This window comes from Myotis brandtii, unplaced genomic scaffold (genome assembly GCF_000412655.1).
Source record: "Myotis brandtii unplaced genomic scaffold, ASM41265v1 scaffold698, whole genome shotgun sequence".
NCBI lineage: Eukaryota > Metazoa > Chordata > Mammalia > Chiroptera > Vespertilionidae > Myotis > Myotis brandtii.
The window spans coordinates 1,241,955-1,258,768 of record NW_005370731.1 but is presented as its reverse complement, the minus strand read 5'-3'; the positions used below and the strand labels follow the sequence as shown (position 1 = coordinate 1,258,768).

The 16,814-nt window shown below is 56.9% G+C and overlaps 4 protein-coding genes across 8 annotated transcripts in view; 3 read left to right on the top strand and 1 right to left on the bottom strand.

The window, feature by feature from the left end:
- Positions 1-2,127: 2,127 nt before the first annotated feature.
- On the top strand, positions 2,128-4,632 carry VKORC1 (vitamin K epoxide reductase complex, subunit 1). Its single transcript, XM_014529785.1, has 4 exons — positions 2,128-2,197; positions 2,355-2,604; positions 3,629-3,738; positions 4,179-4,632. Exons 1-4 carry the CDS (start codon positions 2,128-2,130, stop codon positions 4,385-4,387), a joined length of 639 nt encoding a protein of 212 aa, XP_014385271.1. The 3' UTR covers positions 4,388-4,632.
- Positions 4,633-5,167: 535 nt separating this feature from the next.
- Positions 5,168-8,004, top strand: LOC102254850 (serine protease 53-like). Its single transcript, XM_014529859.1, has 4 exons — positions 5,168-6,045; positions 6,945-6,965; positions 7,066-7,228; positions 7,550-8,004. Exons 1-4 carry the CDS (start codon positions 5,988-5,990, stop codon positions 7,899-7,901), a joined length of 594 nt encoding a protein of 197 aa, XP_014385345.1. The 5' UTR covers positions 5,168-5,987; the 3' UTR covers positions 7,902-8,004.
- A 1,856-nt stretch (positions 8,005-9,860) lies between these two features.
- Positions 9,861-13,608, top strand: PRSS53 (protease, serine, 53). 2 transcript variants are annotated; one of them, XM_005882069.2, is made up of 9 exons: positions 9,861-10,100; positions 10,422-10,687; positions 10,827-10,981; positions 11,114-11,333; positions 12,058-12,208; positions 12,297-12,541; positions 12,626-12,771; positions 12,938-13,160; positions 13,436-13,608. In XM_005882069.2, exons 1-9 carry the CDS (start codon positions 9,901-9,903, stop codon positions 13,453-13,455), a joined length of 1,626 nt encoding a protein of 541 aa, XP_005882131.1. In that variant the 5' UTR covers positions 9,861-9,900; the 3' UTR covers positions 13,456-13,608. The 2 variants fall into 2 exon arrangements, with proteins under 2 accessions (XP_005882131.1, XP_014385344.1); XM_014529858.1 differs by having other exon boundaries at positions 10,791-10,981.
- A 94-nt stretch (positions 13,609-13,702) lies between these two features.
- ZNF646 (zinc finger protein 646) overlaps positions 13,703-16,814 on the bottom strand; it is a 9,310-nt gene continuing 6,198 nt past the window's right edge. For all 4 annotated transcript variants that reach the window (XM_005882070.2, XM_014529857.1, XM_005882072.2 and 1 more), the window contains exons 3-4: positions 15,529-16,814; positions 13,703-14,262 (exon numbers count right to left, since the gene is read on the bottom strand). In XM_005882070.2, coding sequence (XP_005882132.1) covers positions 14,150-14,262; positions 15,529-16,814 — 1,399 coding nt within the window. In that variant the 3' untranslated portion in view covers positions 13,703-14,149. The remainder of the gene's footprint in view (positions 14,263-15,528) is intronic.

Here is a 16,814-nt window from a genome sequence, read left to right as displayed (position 1 = left end):
TATATTTTTTATTGATTTTTTTACAGAGAGGAAGGGAGAGGGATAGAGAGTTAGAAACATTAATGAGAGAGAAACATCGATTAGCTGCCTCCTGCACACCCCCTACTGGGGATGTGCCCGCAATCCTGGCATGTGCCCTTTGATCGGAATCAAACCGGGGACCCTTCAGTCAGCAGGCCAACGCTCTATTCATTGAGCCAAACCGGTCAGGGCTATATTTTTAATATTACCTATAGATATACTTTTTCCAAAGGTAGCTTCAATAATAGATCCATTACAAGTCATTTCACTGGGGATTTCAATAATATCCATTCTGAGAGCTTTATATGTATCACGTATGCGCGAGTCAACGTTTATTTTTAAAATGCCAGTGCACGTCATATGTACTGGCCGGCCAGTCAGTCAGACGGTCGGCCAGACGGTCGGTCAGTCATTAGCCTTTTATATATATAGATTATGTATAACAGGATATTGTAAAAATTAAGTTATGAAATTTTTATTAAAATGTTTCTTACATACTGTTATATTGACTGGGCCGCAAAAATACTTGTTGTGGGCCGCATGCGGCCCGTGGGCCGAAAGTTTGACATGCTTGCTTTACACCATTATTTCTGTAGTGACTTGTTGACCAGCAATAAGTCCTCTGTGGTTCCCACCTCCTGGTATTCATACCACTCTGCAGTCTCTTCTCACACTGAGTAGGGCTGACCTGTCCCAATAGGATAAGGTAGAAATGACAGTGTGACTTTTGAGGCTAAGGGGTAAAGATGTTGTGGTTTCCATCTTGCTCCCGCCTAGAGCACTCATCCTGGGGGAAACCAGCCATAGACAGCAGGGACTCCAGGAGGCTGTGGGAAGAGGTCAGACCTAAGTCCTAGTCCTCTGTACTGGTTTCCTATTGCTGCTGTAACCAGTTACTACACACTTAGTGGCTTAAAATAACATGAACTTATTATTTTACAGCTTTACAGTTCAGGAGTCTGACAGGGGTCTCACTGGGCTAAAACCAAGATGTCAACAGTTCCTTTCTGGAGCATTTAGGGGAGAATCCATTTCTTTGCCCGTTCCTGCCTCTAGAAGCCACCCCTATTCCTTAGCTCATGACCCCTTCCTCCACCTTCAAAGCCAGCACATTGCACCTCAGTGTGCCTTTCTTCTGTAGTCACACCTCCCTCTGACTCTCTTGTTCTGCATCCCTTTTTCACTGTAAGGAACCCTTGTGATTACATTGGACCCACTGGATAATCCCTTTGTTTTAAAATCAGCATATTAGTGACCTTAATTCCATCTTCCACCTTAATTCCCATTTGCTATATCCTACACATTCACAGGTCCCAGGGACTAGGACATGGATGTTTGTGTGGCTGTTGCTCTGCCAACCATGCTGTCTGGAAGGAGAGGAGTGGGCCTGAGAGGGAGCAGCCAGGAAAAGGAGGTGGGCCGGCAGGAGAGGGACATGTCACAAAAGCCAGAGGAAGAGAGAGTTCCCAGGAAGGAGTGCACTGCAGTGACTAATACTGTTGGGAGGTCAAGCCTGATAAGAATTAAAAAATATCCGTTGGAGTTAGTGTCCTGATGACACCAGCCACTAGTTGGGGTAGTTTTGGGGGGCAGGAGCTAGTTTATGGTGTCTGGGCAGCAAGGAAGGAGCGAATAAGTAGAGACTGAGAGTGTAAAATCTTCACAAATACTTGATTGTAACAGAAAATGTGCTGCTGTTTCTAAACTAGGAAAGAGAAGCACATTTCGATGCAGATGAGAAGGAAGGAGAGGTATAGCAGCGATGGGTGTAAATGCGGTATCTGCGAAGGGGAGAGTGCCGCTAGCCCACCGAAAGCCTCGAAAGGAGGGACTGTTGGACTGACCCAGGCTCAGGGTTAGCCAGGCGGGCGCCACCATAGACCAGAGGTTAGGTTACCATCAGGGTGTGCTGAGGTGGTAACTGGGAATTTAAGGAAAGAGACACCGGCCGGCAGGAGGCGCTGGTGAGGCAGGGAGGAATTGCGGAGCAAACGACGGCTATTGTCGTCTTAATGGTATCTGAAATAATTTTAGGGAAAATGCTTGGTTCTTGATTGGATCGCACCACTCGCTGGATTTCCTGATCCGCTGGTCTCTAGGTCCTGGATGTCCCAACGCTTAGAACAGGGCTTGTCACAGAGTAACCGCTATATACCGTTAGCTGTAATTGATAGGCGTACGTATTGGTTAAAACGCCGCAGACTCCATTTCCCTTGAGGCATTGCGGCCGCTGGGACTACAACTCCTAGAATGCCTGGCGGGCCGTCTAGTCCCTGAGCGCCTTTAATCTGGTTTTCCAGTCCCAGCATTCCTTGCCGTTTCCCTACCGCCAGCAAGCCTATCCAGTCCTAGGAAAACCCAGCTGGATCCGGGAGTGCGAGACCCAGCCCGCGCTCGCGCCGACGGGCGGGGAGGGTGTGGCCACCTCTGCCCCGGGTGGGTGCGGCTGGCGCTCTGCCTCTCGGGCTTAGTGCTCTCGCTCTACGCACTGCACGTGAAGGCGGCGCGAGCCCGGGACCGGGACTACCGCGCCCTCTGCGACGTGGGCACCGCCATCAGCTGTTCGCGCGTCTTCTCCTCCAGGTGCGCGTGGGAGTGGGAGGCTTGGGGTACCGGGCTGTTCGTGGGAGCGGTGCATGGGAACCAGGTGTGCATGGCGGCCAGGTTGCCAGGTGGTTCTGGAGCAGATGCATGGGGACCGGCTGCTCCAGGGGACACTGCCCAGCGAATCGGGGGTGTCCGAGATAGGAATGAGGGGCCGGATTTGGGGGGGGGGGTGCAGATATTGCTGGGGACTATGGTTATTCCTGGGAGTAGCTCGTGGATCTGGATTCCAAGGAATAACGGTGACCCGGCAGGAGGGGGAGGTAATGTGTAGGGACCCATGCTGCTCATGAGGATGGCCGTGCCTGGGGATAAGGTGGCCAGGTCTGGCTATGCTTGAGGGCCTGGGGTCAGTGGGATGACCGAATACAGAGGAGGCAATGGGCGGCCAGGGAGCTGGAGAGTTAGGGGTCCAGGCCAGAGAGATTCTACCCCGGATTCCCAGTCTCTGGTAACTCTGTAAAGCAAGGTCAACTGTTATTTCCCACCATGCCATCTTAGAATTATTGAAGGTCTAGGATGAAAAGAGGGGCCCAAGGAGGAACCTTGGCCAGGCCTGGTCTGGGAATGGGGGAAGAGAGGAGCAAACACATGGAATCCTGACGTGGCAAAGGGAAGCTTCACCAGGAGGTCATCGACCCTTGGCCTCAAGCTGGGTAGGGAAATGGCGACATAGGGAAGGAGGACAGCCAAGATGGCTTCTATTTAAAAAGAAAGAAAGAAAGAAAAAAAAAATATATATATATATATTTAAATTGGTTTTGGAGAGGAAGGGATGGAGACAGATATAGAAACATCAGTGATGAGAGAGAATCATGGATCGTCTGCTTCCTGGGGGTGAGCTCACAATCCGGGAAGTGCCCCGACCAGGAATCATAGGTCTAAGCTCAACCACTGAGCCACACCAGCCGGGTCAAGTGGCTTCTTGGAAATCACCCCTTCAGGACAGGGCCCAGGGCACTGGGTTGACGACACTCCTTACCTGGGCCTTCCCCTCCACCAGGTGGGGCCAGGGCTTCGGGCTGGTGGAACAAGTGCTGGGTCCAGACAGTGTCTTCAATCAATCCAACAGCATATTCGGATGCATCTTCTACTCACTGCAGCTGTTGTTAGGTAACTGGCCCCGCCCCTTCATGGCAGCCCTTCCTTTCCAGCCCCATTGCTTGCAACCTCGGGGGCTCTTAGAGCTGACGGAGGTGGGAACTAATAGGAGCCTTTCAGTTGGTCTTGGAAGTGTCAGAGTCAGAAGGACCCTTAACCACTTCCGAGGGCACCACTTTTGTTGGAAAGACTCGGGAGTTCTTTTCTGGGGGAATCTAAGGGTTGTTTGTCTTTCATCTCATGTGGATGACATTTCAGTAGGAAAATGCAGTATTTGGGTCCCAGGGATCATTGCACAGAGAGGAAAACCAAGGCCTTGAGGGGCCTGTCAGACCCTCTGATTTTAGAGATTTCCCCAGCAGCCCCTGCTGCCTGGGTGGCACCAAAGTCGTGGCAGTTTCTAGAGGTGGCTTGTCCCTGAAGCCCATGTTTGACCCTTTTCTTCCTCGCAGGTTGCCTCTGGGGCCGCTGGGTGTCTGCCCTGCTGCTGCTGAGCTCCCTGGTGTCTCTCGTCGGCTCCGTCTACCTGGCCTGGATCCTGTTCTTTGTGCTCCATGATTTCTGCATTGTTTGCATCACGACCTATGCCATCAACGTGGGCCTGATGGTGCTCAGCTTCCGGGACGTCCAGAGACCTCAGGGCAAGGTCAAGGGGCACTGAGCCCTCACTGACCTCTTATGCTCTGCTTTGGTGTGTCAGCTTTGCCAAAGGCAGCACGCCTGGGTCCTAGAGGAGTCTACAGCCCACCTCCACCATACTCCCCACACAGGACAATGGACCAAATGTGCCACACTCTTTCCTCCACCTGGTGCCTCTGGCTCTGTCCCCAAGGATTGATTTCCAAAGCTCCTGCCTTTGCCCCAGGAGGGAAGGTTCTGAGCAATAAAATTTCTTAAATTGGTTAAGTCTGAGCCACCTGTCTGCCACGGGCCCTAACTCTTGCCTCCTCTGGGACTGGAAGGATATGAGTTGGAGGGAGAGTGGGGGGTCTGCTTGGGAAGGGTGGTTAGTTCCTTCTCCACAGCCTTCATGTGGAGTCAGCAAGACCGGGGCGCCCCCAGCTGCAGGAAACAGGCTGGCAGCCCGCTGCTGCCCACGGGGGCCAGGCCTCCTCTCCTGTGAGGGCCACGCACGCACTTGTAAGAACAAGCTGCCCTCTGGTTCTATGCATATTTGCTGGGAAGTTCTTCCTATAGTGTAACCTTAACCCTTCTGGCTGCCTTATCTACCACCCCAAGACAGTCTTGGCAGCTCTGAAGGGCCAGGGCCAGGTTGTGTTTTTGATTTGTTTTTCCTAACATGTACAGAGCACTTACCTGCATGCCAAGCACTGTTTAAGAACATGACATGTGTTAACTCATTTAATCCTTCTAGCAATTTGTATGAGGTAGGTACTATTATTATCCCTGTCTTGATGAGGAAACTGAGGTACGGAGAAGCTAGGTAATTTGCCTAAGATCACACAGCTAGTGTCTGGAAGGGGGTTAGGAAGCCCTCAGGGTTTTAACCCACCAGAGCCAGCATCTGTGTTGGGGTCAGGGTTCCTGAACAGTCTGGGCTGGCCTGAGCTAGACGTCAGGAACAGGAAAAGAACGCACCCTGAATGTTCCTCCCTCCTGAGCGAGTCTTCCGACACCTGCGAGAAAGGTGGGCAGGACTGTACCCCTGCCTGCCGGAAAGGGGGCGGGCCCACAGAGGTGTTGAGATTTGCCAGTCTCTCGGCTAGCAGGTAGCAGAGCCCTGGCCCCTTGACTGTCAGCCCTGAACTCACTGTATCTGAAGCAAGATGGGAGAAGGTATGTGAAGTCCACTTGGACCTGGGCCTGGGTGAGAGGTGCGGACACTGAAAAGTGAGAACGGGAGGGCCTGCCGTGGTGTCCTTTAGCGACAGGAGAGAGCTTCCATGCTGGGAGAGGTTGAATCTATGCCAGGCTCTGGTCTAAGTGTTTTTAAATTGGCATTTTCTGAGTTTTTCAGACAAGGCACAGACCGGCTAAATGTCCAAGGTCACTCCAGTAGCACGCGGGGGAACTGGCCTTTGAACTCTGTCTGTGAGCTCATGGCCATGGCCCAGAGAGGGGTGGTGAATAGCCCAGGGTCACACAGCCCCAGAACCAGGAGCTACTGGCTTCCTTCCAGCCCAGGAAAAGCAATGACACCTGACTCCTAGCCAACTGGGGGCGGAGCAGAGGTGGAGCTAGCGAGACCCGGTGGCTTCTCTGAGAACCACAGCACAGGCGGCAGAGTGGCCCGGAGCAGCATGAGGCAGAGCTGGGGACCAGGGCTGCTGCTCCTGGGAGCCGTGGTCCTCATAGAGGGTGAGCCACCTGTGTTTGAGTGGGTGGGGGAGTGGTATGGTGGGGGTTCAGGGGCCACCCTCTGCCCAGCAGCCCCTGCAGCTTGGTGTGTGTGAGGAAGACTGCCTGTGGGTGACAGTCCACCGGTGGTGGTACAGCCATGTCTGGCTGTGGGGGGGGACGTCTGTGTGTCTGTCTGTGTCAAAAAGGGTGTGATATTCTTGGGCTGGAGGAGTCTGTCTGCAGGGCTGTCAGTGCCTGTGTGTGATCCCTGTGCCCCCGTCTGCCCCTCTACCTCCAGCAAGACCTTAGGCAAGTTCTGAGACCTTTAGCCTCAGTCTCCCAGCCTTTGCCTCTGCCCCATCTCTCCAGGCTCAGATGTGCAGTGGGTGTGTCTGCGTGTGCCTATTATGGGGAAGAGGCAGGGCAGGAGACTCTTTGGTTGAGTCTGGCAGTTTCTGGAAAGGTGGGGGAGTCTGAGTCGTCAAAATGGGTGGACATGACGCAGGCCTCTAATCCTTCCTCCTCGGCCTCCATGGCTGAGGGCACAATTAAGCTAATGCTCTCCACACTCACTGGCTGCCTCCTGACTCAGTGGCGGGGGCAGGAGTTGGGGTTCTGAAGCGTGGAGGAGGGCTGGCCTGGTCCCAAGCTGAACCCCAGGCCCTGCTCCTCAGGCCTGGAGTGCTGAGCACAGCTGAGGGAGGAGAGTTAATTACTGAGCAGATGCTCTGAGTAGGTTCCAATAAAAGCTGTTCCTGGACCACACATAAATATTTTCATTCTGGGAGGGGCTGGTGAGGTAGCCACAGAGTCATCGGCAAGGGCCCAGGGCCTATCCCCCAACCTCTCCCCTCCACCAAACCTGGGCCAGCCAGGGAAGGCTCCCCCAAGTGTCACCCGTGTCTCTCTCTTCCCAGGTCTTCAGGCAGCTCAGCGTGGTAAGCTCTGGGGACACGGGGCTTGGGCCTTCCCGGGGTCTGGATGGACCCTGTGAGGACAGGATGGGGGCCTGCTCTCCTGACCCACCTCTCTCCACAGCCTGCGGGCAGCGCGGCCCTGGCCCCCCTGAGCCTCAGGAGGGCAGCACGGGGCCTGGCGAGTGGCCGTGGCAGGCCAGTGTGCGGAGGCAGGGGGTGCACATCTGCAGTGGCTCCCTGGTGGCGGACACCTGGGTCCTCACGGCTGCCCACTGCTTTGAAAAGTGAGTTGTGGCTGGGCTCCGACAGGGCTGCCGACTTTGGGGGTGGGTGATGTGTCCCCAAACGCCACAGTGCTGATCCCTGCCCTTAGAATAACAAAGGACTGTTTACTGAGACTCTGCGATGTGCCAGGTACTTACTATCAAGTTGCTCTTAACAGCCTTCATGGCAGAAGCCTTACAAACGAGAAACAGGTTGGGAGAAGGAAAGGCCTTGCTTAAAGCCACAGATGGTATTTGTCCGTTCACCTACCTTGTTCTGTCTTCCTTGGTGCACTGTCCCCCTCTGCACTCCATGCCTGGGCCTCGTCCCTCTCTTTCCAGAGCGGCATTGACAGAACTGAGCTCCTGGTCCGTTGTTCTGGGCTCTCTGCAGCGTGAGGGGCTGAGCCCCGGGGCTGAGGAGGTCGGGGTGACTTCTCTGCAGCTGCCCAGGGCCTACAACCACTACAGCCAGGGCTCAGACCTGGCCCTGCTACGGCTCGCCCACCCCACAGCCCACACGCCCCTCTGCTTGCCCAGACCTGCCCATCGCTTCCCCTTTGGGACCTCTTGCTGGGCCACTGGCTGGGACCAGGACATTAGTGATGGTAAGTGCTGCCCCAGGCTGAAGCCCAAAGAGGCAGTCCTCTTGCCCAAGGTGACAGCCTCAGCTGGCAACGGTCTCTGCTTCTAGTCTTCCTTGCTCCCCAGAGCCCAGACTCCAGCCCCAAGCCCGTCTTTTTCCAGCTCCCAGGATCCTACGGAATCTGCGCCTGCGTCTAATCAGCCGCCCCACGTGTAACTGTCTCTACAACAGGCTGCACCAGCGGCTGCTGGCCAGCCCGGCCCGGCCTGGGATGCTGTGTGGGGGTGCCCAGCCCGGGGTGCAGGGGCCCTGCCAGGTCTGAAGGGGAGGAGAGGGGAAGGAAGCAGAGGGGAGGGGGCCTGGCACAGGGATGGGTGGAAGGGCTGCAGAGGATGTCTGCCCAGGGCTGGGCTCAGGTGTCTGTCCTTGACTCCATTGCCTGCTTCAGGGAGATTCTGGGGGCCCCGTGCTGTGCCATGAGCCTGATGGACACTGGGTTCAGGCTGGGATCATCAGCTTCACATCAAGCTGTGCCCAGGAAGACACTCCCGTGCTGCTGACTGACACGGCTGCCCACAGCTCCTGGCTGCAGGCTCGCGCTGGGGGCGCAGCCTTTCTGGCCCAGAACCCAGAGGCCTTGCAGATCAGTGATGAGGACAGCTGTGTAGGTATGCGCAGAGGCTGTTAAGAGTGTGATATGTGGGGACAGCCAGGCTTGCGAGGACTTCTGGGCAGCAGGTGGAAGCCACGGTGAAATAAATTTCAGTTTGCAATAGAGAATTGATACAGGGCATCCACAAACTGCCATATGCCAATGAGGGGGATTTTAAGGCCCACCCCTGAGTCTCTAGGATGGGAACAGCCCCATTTAGGGCTGAGATGTTCCAGAACTTTCTGGGTTTGGAGTTAGGTAGAGGGACCTGTGATCTAGCTGAAGGTTTTGGGGCCTTGCTGCACATTTCCTAGGAAGACCCAGTGAGACTGGACAGGGCAGGGCTCCCACTCAGAATTCTAGCGTAAGTGATTACCACACAAATTGCATGCAAAATAATTCCTGAGACGGAAGCTATGTCTTGATGGTAAGAGAAGCCCGAGTGAGCCAGGAATGCTGGAGCCAGTCCAAGCCCGGAGGGGTGCAGACAGGTGGGGCGGAGGGATGATGAGCAGGCCACTCCCTTGAGGCTGGACCGTCAGTTAAAAGCTTAGGCCCTGGCTTTTGAATATCAAATCTGCTACTTACCTGTAGTTATTGAGCTAGAAAGTCACTTAACCTTTCGGGAACTTTGGTTACAGGGGTAACAAAATTCAACTTAAAAGGTCGTTGTGAGGATTAGATAGCATGTGGGAAGCACTTAGCAAGAAGGCAGATGGTAATCCATCCGTTTCAGCCTGCGGATCCCTGAGGGGAGAAGGTCCCCAGGCAGAAGCCCCCTCCCCATGGCCCTGGGATGCCAGGCTGAAGCACCAGGGGAAGCTGGCCTGTGGCGGAGCCCTGGTGTCAGAGGAGGTGGTGCTGACTGCTGCCCACTGCTTCATTGGGTGAGCCCTGTCTCCCTCACCTTTGTACCCCCGCCCCCCTCACCCCCACTCCCGCCGCCCAATGCTGTCAGTGCTGTCTCTGCACAGGCGGCAGAGCCCAGAGGAGTGGAGCGTAAGGCTGGCGGCCGGACCAGAGGAGCACAGCCTCAAGCAACTCATCCTGCATGGGGCTTACACCCACCTCGAGGGGGGCTACGATGTGGCCCTGCTGTTGCTGGCCCAGCCTGTGACCTTAGGCCCCAGCCTGAGGCCCCTCTGCCTGCCCTATGCTGACCATCACCTGCCCGATGGGGAACGTGGCTGGGTCTTGGGGCTGGCCCACCAAGGAGCAGGTATGTGGGACAGGGCCACCGGCGGCTCTCCATCCAGCCTCGAGGCCACTGGGGCAGTCGGGTCTTTCCCTCCCCCCACCACAGGCACCAGCTCCCCTCAGACAGTGCCTGTCACCCTCCTGGGGCCTAGGGCCTGCGGCCGGCTGCTTACTGCCCTCGGGAGCGATGGCACCTCCATTCTGCCAGAGATGGGGCTTGGGCCTTCCCGGGGTCTGGATGGACCCTGTGAGGACAGGATGGGGGCCTGCTCTCCTGACCCACCTCTCTCCACAGCCTGCGGGCAGCGCGGCCCTGGCCCCCCTGAGCCTCAGGAGGGCAGCACGGGGCCTGGCGAGTGGCCGTGGCAGGCCAGTGTGCGGAGGCAGGGGGTGCACATCTGCAGTGGCTCCCTGGTGGCGGACACCTGGGTCCTCACGGCTGCCCACTGCTTTGAAAAGTGAGTTGTGGCTGGGCTCCGACAGGGCTGCCGACTTTGGGGGTGGGTGATGTGTCCCCAAACTCCACAGTGCTGATCCCTGCCCTTAGAATAACAAAGGACTGTTTACTGAGACTCTGCGATGTGCCAGGTACTTACTATCAAGTTGCTCTTAACAGCCTTCATGGCAGAAGCCTTACAAACGAGAAACAGGTTGGGAGAAGGAAAGGCCTTGCTTAAAGCCACAGATGGTATTTGTCCGTTCACCTACCTTGTTCTGTCTTCCTTGGTGCACTGTCCCCCTCTGCACTCCATGCCTGGGCCTCGTCCCTCTCTTTCCAGAGCGGCATTGACAGAACTGAGCTCCTGGTCCGTTGTCCTGGGCTCTCTGCAGCGTGAGGGGCTGAGCCCCGGGGCTGAGGAGGTCGGGGTGACTTCTCTGCAGCTGCCCAGGGCCTACAACCACTACAGCCAGGGCTCAGACCTGGCCCTGCTACGGCTCGCCCACCCCACAGCCCACACGCCCCTCTGCTTGCCCAGACCTGCCCATCGCTTCCCCTTTGGGACCTCTTGCTGGGCCACTGGCTGGGACCAGGACATTAGTGATGGTAAGTGCTGCCCCAGGCTGAAGCCCAAAGAGGCAGTCCTCTTGCCCAAGGTGACAGCCTCAGCTGGCAACGGTCTCTGCTTCTAGTCTTCCTTGCTCCCCAGAGCCCAGACTCCAGCCCCAAGCCCGTCTTTTTCCAGCTCCCAGGATCCTACGGAATCTGCGCCTGCGTCTAATCAGCCGCCCCACGTGTAACTGTCTCTACAACAGGCTGCACCAGCGGCTGCTGGCCAGCCCGGCCCGGCCTGGGATGCTGTGTGGGGGTGCCCAGCCCGGGGTGCAGGGGCCCTGCCAGGTCTGAAGGGGAGGAGAGGGGCAGGAAGCAGAGGGGAGGGGGCCTGGCACAGGGATGGGTGGAAGGGCTGCAGAGGATGTCTGCCCAGGGCTGGGCTCAGGTGTCTGTCCTTGACTCCATTGCCTGCTTCAGGGAGATTCTGGGGGCCCCGTGCTGTGCCATGAGCCTGATGGACACTGGGTTCAGGCTGGGATCATCAGCTTCACATCAAGCTGTGCCCAGGAAGACACTCCCGTGCTGCTGACTGACACGGCTGCCCACAGCTCCTGGCTGCAGGCTCGCGCTGGGGGCGCAGCCTTTCTGGCCCAGAACCCAGAGGCCTTGCAGATCAGTGATGAGGACAGCTGTGTAGGTATGCGCAGAGGCTGTTAAGAGTGTGATATGTGGGGACAGCCAGGCTTGCGAGGACTTCTGGGCAGCAGGTGGAAGCCACGGTGAAATAAATTTCAGTTTGCAATAGAGAATTGATACAGGGCATCCACAAACTGCCATATGCCAATGAGGGGGATTTTAAGGCCCACCCCTGAGTCTCTAGGATGGGAACAGCCCCATTTAGGGCTGAGATGTTCCAGAACTTTCTGGGTTTGGAGTTAGGTAGAGGGACCTGTGATCTAGCTGAAGGTTTTGGGGCCTTGCTGCACATTTCCTAGGAAGACCCAGTGAGACTGGACAGGGCAGGGCTCCCACTCAGAATTCTAGCGTAAGTGATTACCACACAAATTGCATGCAAAATAATTCCTGAGACGGAAGCTATGTCTTGATGGTAAGAGAAGCCCGAGTGAGCCAGGAATGCTGGAGCCAGTCCAAGCCCGGAGGGGTGCAGACAGGTGGGGCGGAGGGATGATGAGCAGGCCACTCCCTTGAGGCTGGACCGTCAGTTAAAAGCTTAGGCCCTGGCTTTTGAATATCAAATCTGCTACTTACCTGTAGTTATTGAGCTAGAAAGTCACTTAACCTTTCGGGAACTTTGGTTACAGGGGTAACAAAATTCAACTTAAAAGGTCGTTGTGAGGATTAGATAGCATGTGGGAAGCACTTAGCTAGCAAGAAGGCAGATGGTAATCCATCCGTTTCAGCCTGCGGATCCCTGAGGGGAGAAGGTCCCCAGGCAGAAGCCCCCTCCCCATGGCCCTGGGATGCCAGGCTGAAGCACCAGGGGAAGCTGGCCTGTGGCGGAGCCCTGGTGTCAGAGGAGGTGGTGCTGACTGCTGCCCACTGCTTCATTGGGTGAGCCCTGTCTCCCTCACCTTTGTACCCCCCGCCCCCCTCACCCCCACTCCCGCCGCCCAATGCTGTCAGTGCTGTCTCTGCACAGGCGGCAGAGCCCAGAGGAGTGGAGCGTAAGGCTGGCGGCCGGACCAGAGGAGCACAGCCTCAAGCAACTCATCCTGCATGGGGCTTACACCCACCTCGAGGGGGGCTACGATGTGGCCCTGCTGTTGCTGGCCCAGCCTGTGACCTTAGGCCCCAGCCTGAGGCCCCTCTGCCTGCCCTATGCTGACCATCACCTGCCCGATGGGGAACGTGGCTGGGTCTTGGGGCTGGCCCACCAAGGAGCAGGTATGTGGGACAGGGCCACCGGCGGCTCTCCATCCAGCCTCGAGGCCACTGGGGCAGTCGGGTCTTTCCCTCCCCCCACCACAGGCACCAGCTCCCCTCAGACAGTGCCTGTCACCCTCCTGGGGCCTAGGGCCTGCGGCCGGCTGCTTACTGCCCTCGGGAGCGATGGCACCTCCATTCTGCCAGAGATGGTGTGCACCAGTGTTGTGGGTGAGCCGCCCGGCTGTGAGGTAAGCTCCAGTCCCCCAAACCTTACCCCACAGTCCCCTGGCATCCTCAGCCTGCAGCTCATGTACAGGCCTCCCGTCCTGCCCCTCACCTCAAGTTCAGCCTTTCTGCCCCTCACAACTGCTGAGGGGTAAGAGGAAGTCACCCAGTGTCACTGACCCCTGGCAGGGCCTGTCCGGGGCACCACTGGTGCTTGAGGTGAGGGGCACATGGTTCCTGGCTGGGCTACACAGCTTTGGAGATGCCTGCCAGGGCCCCGCGCGGCCTGCAGTCTTCACGGCACTCCCCACCTACGAGAACTGGGTCAGCAGTTTGGACTGGCAGGTCTACTTCTCCAAGGAGCCCGAGCCGGAGCCCGAGCCTGAGCCCGGAAGCTGCCTGGCCAATATGAGTATGTGGCCCTGGGGCCTTCTGCTGACTCTTCCCTCTCCAGACCCCTCTCTCTGTAAGATCTGATCTGAGTCACCTCTAGATGCCCTGAGTGGGGTGGAGCGGTAGACAGACCCATCTGGATTCAAATTCTGTCATCGTGAGACTTGGAACAGGCCTCTCAACCTCTGAACCTGTTTTCTCATCCCTCGTGGGGGCTGTGTGGCACCTCCTTCCTCCTCCTTCCAGGAGGAGAGTGTGAGGAGAGGCCACCACCCACCTCTTCCTCTCCCACAGGCCAACCAGCTGACTGCTGACAGGTGGCTCTGGGATGCTGCAGACACATCACTGCCTCTGCCCCTCTCCATTCCCCCCACCCACACAATTCCAGGCCCTGGGCAGGCCCCAAAGCCCAGTGGATTGGCAGCTGCCCCGTCCCCCCCCCTGCAGGACAGGGACTTGTCACCTGTAGGTGCTCCCCGCTCTCAGCTCTGCTCTCCGACGCAGGCGTCCCACTCTCCCCTCTTCTTCATCCCCTCACATATAACCACACCAGCCACATACTTGGAAAATGTTCTTTTTTGGCGGGGGAAGGGGACTGGTGGTGCAATTTTCCTTTTTTTAAACTTAAATAAATTGTTACAAAATAGACTTTAGAAAATAAGTTACAAATTGTAGCAAAAGCCCCCCCTCCCCCCTCCACAGGCAACATTCCTATCCCTGGCTCTCTCTGAATCTGCCTCCCTGGTGTTGGAACCCGGTGGGTGAGGGTGGTGAGGGTAGCCCCGCATCCCGCACACCCTGGCACCAGGTTTCTTGTGGGACGAGCATAATGAATTGCATGGTGACCAAGGCTGGGGAAGGAGGCCCTTCACGGACAGGGACGTGGGAGAGAAGCCAGGGGAGAGGAGAGATGGGGATGCCCAAACTACTCCTGAGTAGAACATGGAGGTCAAACCTTTCCCTGCAACCTGCACTCTTGCCCTGTATTGATCTTTGGAGAATTGAAGTTCAGAGGGAGAAGCTGAGATCTGCAGGCCACTGGGGTGAAGGGTCCAGAAGTGGGGTCGTGGGGGTGGGTGGAGGGGGCAATGACAGGCCCGCTGCTGGTGCCTTTGAGGCTCCTGGGGAGAGAGAAGGTACTGAGGGGGCACACTCCATACAGCTTGTACTCCCCTCCCCAGCCCTGCCCATGGCCCGAGGAACCTGTAGGAGAGCCCTATCGCCCTACGACTTCCACTGGGTTTCCCAGGCTTGGCTAACTGGCTCCTCACTCGTTCCCTTAAGGTTACAAGAAACCTTTCACCTTGAACGCCATCTCATCAGCTCTCTTAGGGGACTCTCAGCCACCATCCCCTCCTTCCCTGACAATTTCTGGTCAAGGGCCCGCCATCTCAGGGCACCCATCCTTGGTGGCCACTAAGTGGAATGGGTTCTGGGAGATCTCTAGAGGTGAAGCGAGCAAGCCCAGCGCTTGCTGGGGGAATGGGCTGTCCCACTCTTCCAGCTCATCTTCCAGTTTGGCTGGGTGGAGGTGACTCCGTGGAGATTCCCCGATAGAGAAGGGTGATAGGGGCTAATCACTGTTGTTACTACAGCTGGGCCTGGCTTCAAAGGAACTATCATCTGTGACTCAGCCCTCCAGTTAAAGGTGTGCTGGCGGTAGGGGGTGTGCAGGTAGAAAGGGTGGTTTGGTTGGATCCTAAAAAGCATACACAGCAGACAGAGAAAAGGGCTGAATAAAGAGAAGAGATGTGAGGCAATACTAGTAGGAAAGGACCAAAGGTCTAGTTTCCAAGAAAAGCGGAGGGGGAGCAGAGACCAGATGCAGGGAAACAGGGACAGGGAGCTGGGGGCCATTCAGTGGCCTAGTTTCTCTGGCCAAGTCAGCACTGAAGCCACAAAGTCCAGCCTGGGGGTGCCTCCCTCAGCCCCTTCCTCATTCCCTGACTCCCTGCCTACTCTAGGGAAGAGCAGAACCTAGATAATCTTTTCCCCTGGGAGTCATTACTGGCTGGATCAGGAGGGTTTCCAGATGTAGCAGCCAGATGGTACCCAGCTGCCTTCCCTCCCAAAACGAAGACTCCTCTTTGGCTCAGGCACAGCAGAGGAGCCCAGGCAGCGGTCTCTGCCCCTGCCCAGTCCTTATCCCACCCCACCATGCTATCTATTTACCTGACCCAGGGGTTCAGATCTAGGCCACTCAAAGGACAGCATCTTCAAACTAGTTTTCTCATTCCATACCCAAGCTTCTGGTCACCTCTCAGACCCATAGGACCCTTTCCTCTCACTCCTTGCTTCCCCACTACCTTGGGGCCAGATTTTGCCCTCCACTGTATGCCCACCTCCTCTGGGACCCTTCAGTCCTCTGCCCATTCATATCCCCGTACCAGAGTTGGCCACTGTCCGTTCCTCCTGGTGCTGCTGCTGGTGCTGCAGAAAGCTGATGCGGCGGCGGAAATGGCGGGGACAATGGGGGCAGGTGAAGGGCCCCTCCTGGGGTGCATGGACCCGCCCGTGGCCCTCCAGCCGGGCAGCTGTCCGGAAGGCCTTGCCACAGATGCTGCAGCGATGGCGTTTGGGGTCCGTGTGGGTCCTGCCATGGTTCTTAAGGGAAAGCAGGTTGGGTAGAAGTTTGGGACAGAGGGAGCAAGGATAGAGTCCAGTGGTGTGGGCCTTCTGGTGGTTCAACAAGCTACCGGCATGGCGGTATGAACGCCCACACTGGGCACAGCGGAAGGGCCGGTCCTCATCTTCAGCCACTGTGGACTTTACTCCCTGCCCTTCTTTAGCTCTCTCAGTATTCTCTCCTGGGGCCCGGGGGGGATCTGTTGGGGCCTTCTGGGCTTTCCCTTGACCAGCGACATCTACCTCATCCTCCACAGTCCCAGCTTTGGGGCCTCTGGCCTCCTCTATCTGGGGTGGCACCTGACTGAGGCCCTTGGCATGAGTTTGCAGGTGGCTGGCTAGTTCATGTTGGAACGGAAAGGTTTTGCCACAGTCAGGGCAGGCAAAGGTCTGGGAAGATACGTGGTTGTGGCTGTGACTCTCAGTGGCCACAGGATTCAGGAACTCCTTGGAGCAGAGCAGGCAATAGTGGCAGTCTGCCTTATGGGTGTGGTGGTTCAAGGGGCCTTCCGACTGGCAGGTCTTACCACAACGGCAGCAGGAAAAGGGGTGGCTCTCTGGTTGGAGCTGAGGGGTGCTGTCTCTATTGTCCCAGCTGTCCACATGACTAGGTCCATTGGGCTGGCTGTTGCCAAGGTGGCAAGAACTTATGGGGACACTGTCTGCTGACTCCTCTTCTGGCTTGGTCAGTACATGACCCTGAGGAACCCAATCTCCATCATGATTCACCGGTCCCCTATCTCCTTGCCATCCATCCGTTTGCCCCATGCCCCAGGGTACTGGCTCTGTGGCTTCTGAACCTGCTGACCTGCTGGGGCTATGACTCTGCTCCCCTGGCCTCCTGGCTCCACGCTGCAGCTGGGGAACTGACTCAGTACCACCAGATCTGTCCTCCAGTCCCTTGTCGTCAGCGAGGTTCCCCTTGCTGCCCTCTGTGCCTCCAGGACCTCCCTGACCACTTTTGGTCTCCTCCTCATGCTCTCGCAAGTGCCGCTCCAGAGAACGCCGGCCCGGGAAGCCCTGGCCACAGAGGGCGCAGCGGACAGCT